At 36.2% G+C, this 10,891-nt stretch overlaps 1 protein-coding gene across 1 annotated transcript; it reads right to left on the bottom strand.

The window, feature by feature from the left end:
• Positions 1 to 381: 381 nt before the first annotated feature.
• six3b (SIX homeobox 3b) lies at positions 382 to 4,195 on the bottom strand. The gene is made up of 2 exons (XM_007235647.4): positions 3,219 to 4,195; positions 382 to 1,388 (listed from the first exon to the last, which is right to left on the bottom strand). Exons 1-2 carry the CDS (start codon positions 3,917 to 3,919, stop codon positions 1,220 to 1,222), a joined length of 870 nt encoding a protein of 289 aa, XP_007235709.1. The 5' UTR covers positions 3,920 to 4,195; the 3' UTR covers positions 382 to 1,219.
• Between the last annotated feature and the right edge of the window lie 6,696 nt (positions 4,196 to 10,891).

Here is a 10,891-nt window from a genome sequence, read left to right as displayed (position 1 = left end):
GTGATTTTTTTTGTAATTTGATATAATAATGAAAACAATAATAATAATAATAATAATAATAATAATAATAATAATAATAATAATAATAATAATAATAATATTTTTGCATACGTTCAATCGGTAAAACAGACGCGTGAACTTTGCTAAACAAACCAAGAGCATATTAATTAACCTAAGTAAGGTTTCATTTAAAAGCAAAAATGCATTTTTTTTATATTACTGTTATAAATATTATTATTTTCTTATTTAGTGTTTTGTTATTTTCATTATAGTAGTAGTATGATTTTTGTAAATAAGGCTGTAAACAGGCTAAATCAATTTACACGTCATATTTACTGTGACAATTACTCAATATAACGACTAAGAAAGACATTAATAGAGTTATCATATTAAATTATATTTATTTGCATAAAAGTGACCCATCACACCGCGCTGTCAGCGCCATTTACAGTATAAAAACAACCAATGAACAAACATTAAAAATCTCAAAGCACTTTACACACATTTAGACATCTTATGGACACAAAGGGAGGGAGGGAAGAAGGGGGTTTAAGGGATGACAGAGAGAGAGAGAGAGAGAGAGAGAGAGAGAGTGAGAGAGAAAGGTAAGATAGGGTAGGGGAGGGGAGGGTAAAAACGCATCAGACACTGAGCATTCAATAGAAAATCTGGAAAATCTGGAGATAGAGTCCAACTTTGAACTTTGATCTGCCGTCGAGTCAAAGAAGAGGAGTAAAGGTGCTTTTTGACTTCCACGATTGTCTGCAGAACAGAGAGGAGGGATGGAGGGATGGAGGGATGAAGGGATGAAGGGAATGAGGAGAAGTGTCCGCTTTGCGGCTTTAAATCAGGGGGATGGAGGGAGCGGAGGAGAGCCCGAGGCTCCGCCACTCCACTTTTAGTGCCTCTTCAAAAAACATCGTCCCAAAATTATTCACAAACGAACATGCAGAAAAACAAAAACTGACCCAAGATCAAAGAGAGACAGAGAGGAAAAGAAAGAGCTCGCGCTCGTCCTCGCAGCCAAACGCATGTCGCTGCGAAAAAAAGCAAGGCAGAAAAGCCAGTGCGCGCGCCTTTTTCCTCCATCTGAGCGAGAGACAGCAGCAAGAGCGCACACGCGCGCAGCTGCTGCACTCACGTGGCCCTTTTTCTGTTTTTGTTTGTTTGTCTGTTTTACAGGTCCATTGTCATTATTTCCCCACGAGCGCGCTCTGCATCATACATCGAAGTCCGAGTCACTGTCCGTAACGGAGAGCACGGTGGCGCCGTCTGCGCGCTCCGCGCTGCTCGACACGCTCGCGCTTGGGCTCGCAGCCTCGGGCGGACCCGGGTTAGACTCGGAGAGACCCCGAAGACCACCCTGCGACAGGCCGTGGTGCTGCAGCCTGGAATCAGATGAAGAGCGAGAAGAGCGTTAGTCTTAGTAATAAACACTTACATAGATCTCAGTGAACACCTTCAAATATAAAACGTCTTGGAAACGTTTTATATTTGAAAACTGTACATTTGACAATTTAAAATTACTTGGGCAGTAAAATAATACCCGTCAAAAACGTCTCATTTATACATTAACATTTATTTTAGTAAGCATTTTTTTATTTTTATTTTCAGAGAATCGTGGAAATGCGTTTATATTTCTTACTAATTTGTAAACAGACATACATACAAGCAATACAAAATGTTAGCTCATAGTTAAATTTAAATATTTTTACTACTAGTACTAGAAGTACTATTACTACTATACAAATCATATTTGTAAACGTCAGTATAACACTCATATTTAAAAAACAGACAAACGAAAATAATATTTACATAAAAACGGTTCTCTCTAGATACAGACAACTTCAATATTGTTAAGAAAATTATTGGTGTCATTGTTGATTAATAAATATTTTTTAAACTAATACATGGCCAAAAATGTGTACCCACTGATAATCATTAACAACTGCGATTATTAAATAAGCGTAATATGTATATTTTTTAATTTCTTCGATATTATTATTCCTTAAAATGATTTAAACTAATTTTTTTATTTTTTATATTGTCACTAACAAGTTTAAAACTGTTTCAGCTTTTTTACATTTTGTGAATTTGGCAGGTGCCTTTACGTTGTATCAAACTTGCAATAAATTTAAATAAAATCTTTTTACATTGACTGAGAATTTTTTTTTTTCCTATTTTTAAACTACATTATTTTTGAGTAACTAAATATGTAAAAACAAATTACTAAAAACGTTTTAGGTAAGAACAAATCACATCTCAGTAGATCTCAGTAGAATTTCAGAACATTAGATTTTTACATCAAAGCTTTTAATAATCGCTCAAATACGACTTGATGCGGATAAGGATTAATTATGGGTGTATTTTTAAAACATATGCGCTTTGGTTAAATATCATGAATTCGATTATGTTAAACGTGGTAAAACGTTAATTTAATTAGTAGCAATTTCATAAATGAATTTAAATAATCGCTCAAAGTAATTATGTCAAAGTTGTGTTGTTTAATGAAGATAAAACGCAAATATATTTTGGCTTTATTTGGAGTTTTACTCTAAACGTGAATAGACTAAATGTATGATTGACAGTCTTACTAATGTTTAACAGTTAATCTCTGAAATAATAGCTGGTCTATTTGTGGTATTTATTCTAAATTTATCTTTTTATAGTTTTTAATAAGAATTAGATCTGTTCTTACAGCTGGCCTGACTCTTAACCTGTTTGTAGTGACTAATGAACACAGTCTTGAACTCTTTTAACATTATTGCTAATAACTCAACAACTTGACCATTATTAAAAATAAAAAAAGAAAATATTTTTTAATATTCAAATATTAAAATAAATTACAATATTTCTCAAAATACAAAAGACTTCCTTGAAAATACAAATAAACGGAATAAATGAAACCTGAAAATATACCTGAGTATAATGTGAGTAACATTATAATCTACAGTGTCCAAATATATGCACCTGCAGCTTTTAGTGTGGTTTTACGTTTTTATTTTTTTGCTTGTTTTTATTTTATTTTAACTTCATTTAAATAATTTAAAGAGAGATGTGTGAGTATAATGGACTAGTTCTAATTCTATTTCTAATTTTAAGTTCGATTTGCAGACATAGCTCTAAAAAGAAACAAATGTAGAAATATCTACATCGAGTTGCCCTTCTTTTTATTCCAACCATACTTGATTTTACAACTCTTATTATAACTAACTGACCTGTTTTTGGCTGCGGCCGCGCGGTCCCTCTGCCTCCTGTTCTTGAACCAGTTGCCCACCTGCGTGGGAGTGAGCCCCGTGGCCTGTGCGAGCTCCCTCTTCTTGCTGGGGTTGGGGTACGGGTCCTGCAGGTACCACTCCCGCAGCAGGCCGCGCGTGCGCTCCTTAAAGCAGTGGGTTTTCTGCTCGCCGTCCCAGATGGTGCGCGGCAGCGGGAACTTCTTGCGCACGCGGTACTTGTCGACGGGTCCGAGCGGCCTCCCGCGCAGCTTCTCGGCCTCCTGGTAGTGCGCCTCGAGCCACATGGCCTGTAGTTTGCCGTGCGACTCCTTGGTGAAGCGGTGGCTCTCCAGGATGCGGTAGAGCTCGCGGAAACTGCCCGTGTGGTAGGCGACCACGGCGCGCGCACGCTGGATGGCCTCGTGCTTGTCCAGCGCCTCGCAAGCGCCCGGTGGCGCCACGGGCAGCGACCAGAGGAAGCGTCCCAGGCGCTCCACGTCGCCCGTCTCCTCCAGGGTCTCGCACACACCCGCCACCTGCTCGGCCGTGAAGCTCAGCGTAGGCAGCGCCGGCGGCGGCGGCAGGGCGGCAGCGCGCGCGTCCGGGGAGCGCGCACGGGCCGCCAGCAACGCGGGGCCGTCGGCAAAGCCCGGGACGAGCAGGGGAGTAGAGTAAAGCTCCAAAGGGGAACGGAACACCATTGGAAAAGGATAGAGAGATAGAGAGAGACAGAACAAGAGATAAAGAGAGATAAGAGTTGAATAAATCGTTGCAAAAAGCGCGTGCGTTTGCCTTCAGCAGCTCTGGCTGTGTTGCTGATATCCGGCCTCCATCAGCACGCTGGGCTCGAGCAAAGCGGCTGGAGAAACAAGGCTTCAGAGTTTCGTTTTTCTATTGGCCTGAATACGGTCGTGCCGCGGCTGTCACCTCGCGCGCTGCCAATCAGTGTGAAGCGCGCCGTACAGGACCTACTACTGTTCAATATGAAGCTCAAATCAAAAGGGGGCGTGTGCAGCGTGGAGGCAGCCCGCTGCTGATTGGAGCGCCCACGCGGTTCCCTACGGGCTCCTCCAATCATATTCAGAAACTGTGCGCAAGACGCAAATACACGCGCAAGACTACACACACACTCAGCGCTACTGCGGGATTACGGAGGTGCGCGAGGACGTTTGTCTGAAACGTGTATACAGAGCGCGTGCTGACTGAGGTAGTGGGGCTGGGAATGAGGGGGGGAAATGTAGATTAGTTTAAAGGGCATTCTGGAAAAAACTATAATTATTAATAATTATAATAATAAAACGGATTATTACTAATTATTAACAATAACAGCATCAACAAGAATAATATATTGTTAATAAGAATAATACTAATATTCCGATGATCAGATTGTTATTGTAGTATTAGCTATTATTGTTATTGTTCTCTACATTATTATTATTGCAATATGCATAGAATAATACAAATGTGCTTCAAATTTCCTTGCGCTAAATCAACAGCGATAATATAATATTTATAATGTGAATATTGTGATTTTTTTATTTATTTTAAACGCACGTTGTTAATTTAATATCGGCAAATATCCTCTATATTTGTATGCGTCAATTGTTTGTATAACAAAAACATATTATAAGAATATAATAGAATTAGATTATAACATGTTATAATGTTGTATACTGTTACATGTAAGATTATATATGCAAAACGATTAAACAAAAATCCTAATTTCAGATCAGTCTTAATTTCAGGCTCGTAATTTGGAGGACTGCCACATTTCCCCTTCTAGCAATTACTGTAAACAAAACAAATAAAAAGTTAATATGTGAATTAGAGAGAAAGGAGAGTTGTTTGCCCAAACCCAGACCACTAAACATTCTTTCACATGTTTTTTTTTGTTTGCACAAAGCGTGTAATTAATGCCACAAACAAGTGAATTCACTCGGGCCTAATGGTGTGTTTATCCTGAGGCTTAGCGCTTTAATGGCCTCCTCCTCTGAGCTCAGCCTGACTGCACATTAAACATTCATACACACCGCTGAGGTCACACTCCTCACACTCACCGCATCTCCCATCCACATTTCCTTCTTTAAAAAAAAAGAAGTAAGAGAGAGTTTGGAGTTTAGATTAGGTTTAGATGAAGCTGTGGTGGGTAGGTGATACTGACAGTGGTGTAATATGGGCAGGTGTTGACATGCTAATCGATGTAAACTAAAGCCCTAATCTTGTTCCCTGTAGTGAAGTGGCGGGATTAGTTCACTTCTCTCTCTCTCTCTCTCTCTCTCTCTCTCTCTCTCTCTCTATCCGTCACACATGTGGAAAACGCGTTTTAAACGCTCGAACAACAAATACACTCACTCATTCCCTCCAGCTCTTCTTTTACTCCGCCTCTTCTGCTGTCACTTTCTGAAAGAAAGAAAAAAAAAAAGGTTAACGGTGTTCTAAAAAAAAAATCACAAATACCCACCTGTGCATTGGTTAAAAGTGATGCAATTTTTTTGTAATTAGATCTTGGATAAACAGATTTTATTTTTTTGTTTGTTTTAATTAGTTGTTTTTATGCTTGCAATTAAAATATAATATTTATAGTACACACTAAATTTGAAAGTGTTTAACATTATATTTTAACATTAATACTGTTAGAATTATACACCACCAATTTATGAGTTTATCACACAACATATATTTTCCATCCTTTTCATGCTTTATAATGTACAGTTTATTTCGTCTGCTTGTAGTCTTAGTAGTGGTTTGTGCTCCATGGTCCTAAAGGAAAGTTGTTTCGCTCCAAAGTGTATTTCTTTACAGCTGCGAACAACAACAAAAAAATATATAGTGACGACTTTACTGTAGTTTTGTCAAATACAACAGCAATTCATTATAAGCGTGTAATTATTATTATTAGACACAATAAGGAAATAAACCTGCCTTTTTACCCTATATACAACATATTGAACAGGGACACCGACAGGGAATAAGTCTAGTCTTAAACGACACAGCATTTTTAATGGATATTTTCCACTGGAAGGAAAATATATTCTATGACTATAGGCTTAACCCCTGTCTGGGAAACTCACCCCAGAGTCACGCAATTATACACGCAAGACATACCGGTGTAGATATTAATTGACTAATTGGCTATTGCGACACTATAGGCGACTCTAAACTCTGAAGCCTTTAACCACATATTTATAATGTATAGAGCTTTAGCTGTATATATATATATATATATATATATATATATATATATATATATATATATATATATATATATATATATATATATATATATATATATATATGTGTGTGTGTGTGTGTGTGTGTGTGTGTATGTGAATATATAATAAACCTTGTTTATATACACTCATACGTTTAACTAAAGCAATTATGTGTGGTAAAAACGTTCATTCTTCAATCTGTAGTGCACAGAAACAAACTGATTCAGCATTAGTTAAACATTAATTCAACGTTATGGTTTTAGATGCATGTATATGTATGTATACAGAGACATCTAAATAATAACAATACTTATAGGAAAAACTAAGAGCTCAGCCCAACCATTCAAAGCCTTTAAATGAACGTTTATTCAATGTCACAATTTCAACACTAACCGATCTTTAGTAGGCAATGTTGGAAATGTTTTAACTTCCTTATAGGTTGTGTTTTTTCATCACCATTCAACATTAAAAGATGTACTACAACCAAAAATATAATATATATACGTTTACTTAATGTTTTGTGCTATCGGGGAAAAACAGAAATAGCTAATAATTTCCACACGCGCCTTATAGGCATAGGTCTTATTTAAATTTCAAGTCAATGCTTCAGACAATATCTAGCTACTACAGTAAGGGTTGTACAGTATTATAAGGTAGAATAATAAAGAGGATAAAAAGAGAGAGACTGAATTAGTCATGAGCGAGCAGTAGTCCAGATTTACACTCAGAATTAACGATGGATTTTTGGAAGCGTTTGAGCCGCGATTAGCTGGCTTAGGGTGGCTTTATTAAAAAAAAACCCAACTACCTATTAAAAGATTCATTTTCGGATCGACATGGAGATGAATTCACGGCCTGAATGAAGTGTAATCTGGAGCAGAGGAACTATACACTCTGCTCTGTATAAGAGAGGAGAAGTTGGAGGAATATGAAGGCTAAAAAAACACAATCATAAAACAGAATACATATCCGATATTGAGCCGAGCCGTTCTCTATTAGAGGCGTGTTAACACACCAGTGATATGAAGTTACAGAAGGATAAACACGACCTTGTTAGGTATGAATGAGAAGCCCTGTCTCTGCCTTTGGTTTTCTTTAAGAGCTGAAAACGCGAAAAAAACACTGTGGGCACCAGCAAGGATTATGGGAAGACCGGAGCTCTACCCACTCAACAGGTTTCCTCTATTCAATCCAACAGACTGCGCGCGCCTGAAAGAGCTGAAGATCTGAGAGGAAAAAAAGCAAATAATAATACATACATGCAAAAAAAAAAAAAAAAAAAAAAATCAGTACAACAAAACAAAACTAAAAAAACAAATGCATTGCTATTATTATTATTATTAATAATAATTAGTTTTGCTATGAGGTTTACATGTAGAAGTATGACAATGGGATTTTATGTATCATATTTACCTACTGTATGTATGTTATGCATATTCTAAGATAAGACATAAGATAAGATCATCCTTTTTTGATCTCACAATGAGGAAATTTGAAATGTTACAGCAGCACAGAGGAAAGGACTTAGAAACTGGTGAGGGAAAATATAAACAAATAAAAATAATAAATATATATATATATATATATATATATATATACAAAAGAAAATATTACAGATATACAGATATACAAATATATAAAAAAACATATATAACAATACTAATATATATATATATATATATATATATATATATATATATATATATACATGGTGTAGCTAAGATAAGATCAGAGGAAATAATAGATATGATTATGGTAGGTTGTGACCAGTATTATTGCACAAGGACTAACAGTGAATAAATAGCAAATAAATAGTAGATGAAATGGTCTATCTATCTATCTATCTATCTATCTATCTATCTATCTATCTATCTATCTATCTATCTATCTATCTATCTATCTATCTATCTATCTATCTATCTATCTATCTATCTATCTATCTATCTATCTATCTATCTATCTATCTATCTATCTATCTGATTTTATTTATGTGTGATGAGTTGATACACAGATACAGAGACATTACCTGTCCACTGAATTAAACATTAATATGTGACAGCTGTGTGAAGCCAGCACCCCCCCCTCATCAGTCCAGCACTGAAATATTCATTGCATATTTTTAAAATAACCTCCTCATCAGCTAATCACAGAACTAGACACTTCTCTTATTAATGCTACATTTTTCGTTCAAGCAGATACAATGAATGTGATGATTTTCAATAGCTCAAATAATGATTGTTTATTTATCTGAACGCTTTGTCAGCCATATACTCCAGTGATGCATACATTACTAAAGCAGAAATGGGTATTGTTTCAATCAGATAATCATGGCTTAAAGCAGGAAAGCACTCAAATCCCCATGATACCAAATCCAATTTTCGTGTTGATTTTGATACGCATTTTATAAACATTTTTTTTTTAAATGGGCAAACAAACCGTGCTTTAGAGAATAGAGATCATTCAAATCAACCACCAGTTTATTTTTAGCTTTGTCTCAAGTATACAAATCAGGGCTTAAGACTATTTATTAAAGAAATAATAATAATATTAAAATAAAGTTCAGTGATAACATGATGATCCTAGGCATAAACTAACCTGCCTGACTAGATAATTGTGACAGAGCAATGCAGTCCTGCTCACTTATATTGAGAAAAATAGCTAATTTTGTTTAACATAAGATTTAAGACGTATCGTGATTGTGTAAAATGATTGTGTTATTTTTAGTGTGACAAGGTTCTTTACCCCTTAGTATAGACCTTTATTTCAGTTATTTGCTTTAAAAACTACATTACTGCCACAATTAACAACAATTTCACCAACCCTAAAACTGAACCCTGTGGGATGCCACACAATCTGCTACACATTTTCCAAATAATTCATAATTCTTAAGGGTTCAATTTTCTCCCTTTCAAGGTCAATGCCCCATGATACTAAATCCAATTTTTGTGTTAATTTTGATATGGCATTTTATAAACTTTTTTTTTTTTTAAATAGGCAAACAAACCGTGCTTCAGAGATTAGAGATTATTCAAATCAAACACCACTTTATGTTTAGCTTTGTCTCAAGTGTACAAATCAGGGTTTAAGACTCTGATTTTGGGAATTATTAAAGAAATAATAATATTAAATAAAGTTCAGTGATAACATGATGATAACACTTAGGCCTAAACCAACCTGCCTGACCAAATTATTGTGACAGAGCAATGCAGTCTTGCACACTTATATTAAGAAACAAATCGTGATAATGCTTTCTAAACCGTTGATCAGAATGATTGTGTTATGGTTAGTGGGACAAGCTTCTTAACCCCCTAGAATAAGCCTTCATTTCATTTTTTTTGTTCTCATAACTACATTACTGCCACAATAAACAACGATTTCACCAACCCTAAAACTGAACCCTGTGGGATACCACAAAATCTGCTATATATTTTCCAAATAATTCATGTACTCATTATTCTTAAGGGTTATGCATCAGGATAACCTAAATAATACTCCCAGGGTTGAGTGTGTTATTGGCACAGTATGGCTTTTCTAAATTGCACGTATGTGCCTGAGCTTAAGGGTTTGAAAGAGTATAAGAGTAAACAAGTTTTTAAAAGTGTGTTTCTAACAGAGCAGATAATAGAAAATCCTGTATTTTCTCCCTTTCAAGGTCAAAGCTCCGAAACCTGCACTTCAAGGTGAAGTCAAACAGACTTTCTGTCTGAGAATGCTGTTGTTAACTGTTTGTTTTCAGCACTGCCTTGGAATTTACTCGGATACAGAGCCCCGAAAGTCAAACTCTTTTTCAACCAGCACACACACGCTTCCCCAAGGTCAACTGAAGTGATATCCAAGGTCTATTTCTAAACGCAAATCTCCATTGTAATGTGCCTCGCCTCTGAAATCGCCCATCATTCCTCAGATTTCTGTGATTGTCAACCTTCTCTCCTTTTATAATGCAGATGGGACCAAGCGTGTCTGAAAGAGAAAAGACAGAAAAAACACTGGCCTCAGCCACAGAAAGAAATGGAGAGAGGAGTGAATTGGCAGAGACATTCAATACCGAACCGTGGAACAATTGTGCTACGCATGTGGAATGCTAGCACAGGGCCTAATTGAGCGTTTTGAATGACCTCAGACCACAGGCCTACAACGCAGAGCAGGGGATTGAGGTGACAAATTAAAACAGATTTTCTTTCCTGAGCAGGAGGCGCTGCAAATTACTCCACTACAAAAAAGAAAAAGGAAAAACACATATATATATATATATATATATATATATATATATATATATATATATATATGCACACATATACATATACAGCAACATACACACACAAAATTAATGTAGCTCATTATGAAAGGAGGAAATGTTTCTCTAATCAAATGAATTGAGAATTTAGAAAAATCTATGTGTACAAATGAGTTTGTACACAGTTGAACAGTGTGCAGAGCAGAGGACGATGACGCTAAAACTGC

This window comes from Astyanax mexicanus, chromosome 15 (genome assembly GCF_023375975.1).
Source record: "Astyanax mexicanus isolate ESR-SI-001 chromosome 15, AstMex3_surface, whole genome shotgun sequence".
Classification (NCBI taxonomy): Eukaryota; Metazoa; Chordata; class Actinopteri; order Characiformes; family Acestrorhamphidae; genus Astyanax; species Astyanax mexicanus.
Note: the sequence above shows the minus strand (reverse complement) of the source record. Positions and strands in the feature narration are given on the sequence as shown.

What these genes read in the sequence shown, in the direction of transcription:
- six3b (XM_007235647.4), bottom strand. Translation starts at nt 3,919, where the DNA reads ATGGTGTTCCGTTCCCCTTTGGAGCTTTACTCTACTCCCCTGCTCGTC. An exon ending in GCGGCCGCAGCCAAAAACAG is followed by an intron (nt 1,389 to 3,218) that starts GTCAGTTAGTTA and finishes ATCTGATTCCAG; the next exon opens with GCTGCAGCACCACGGCCTGT.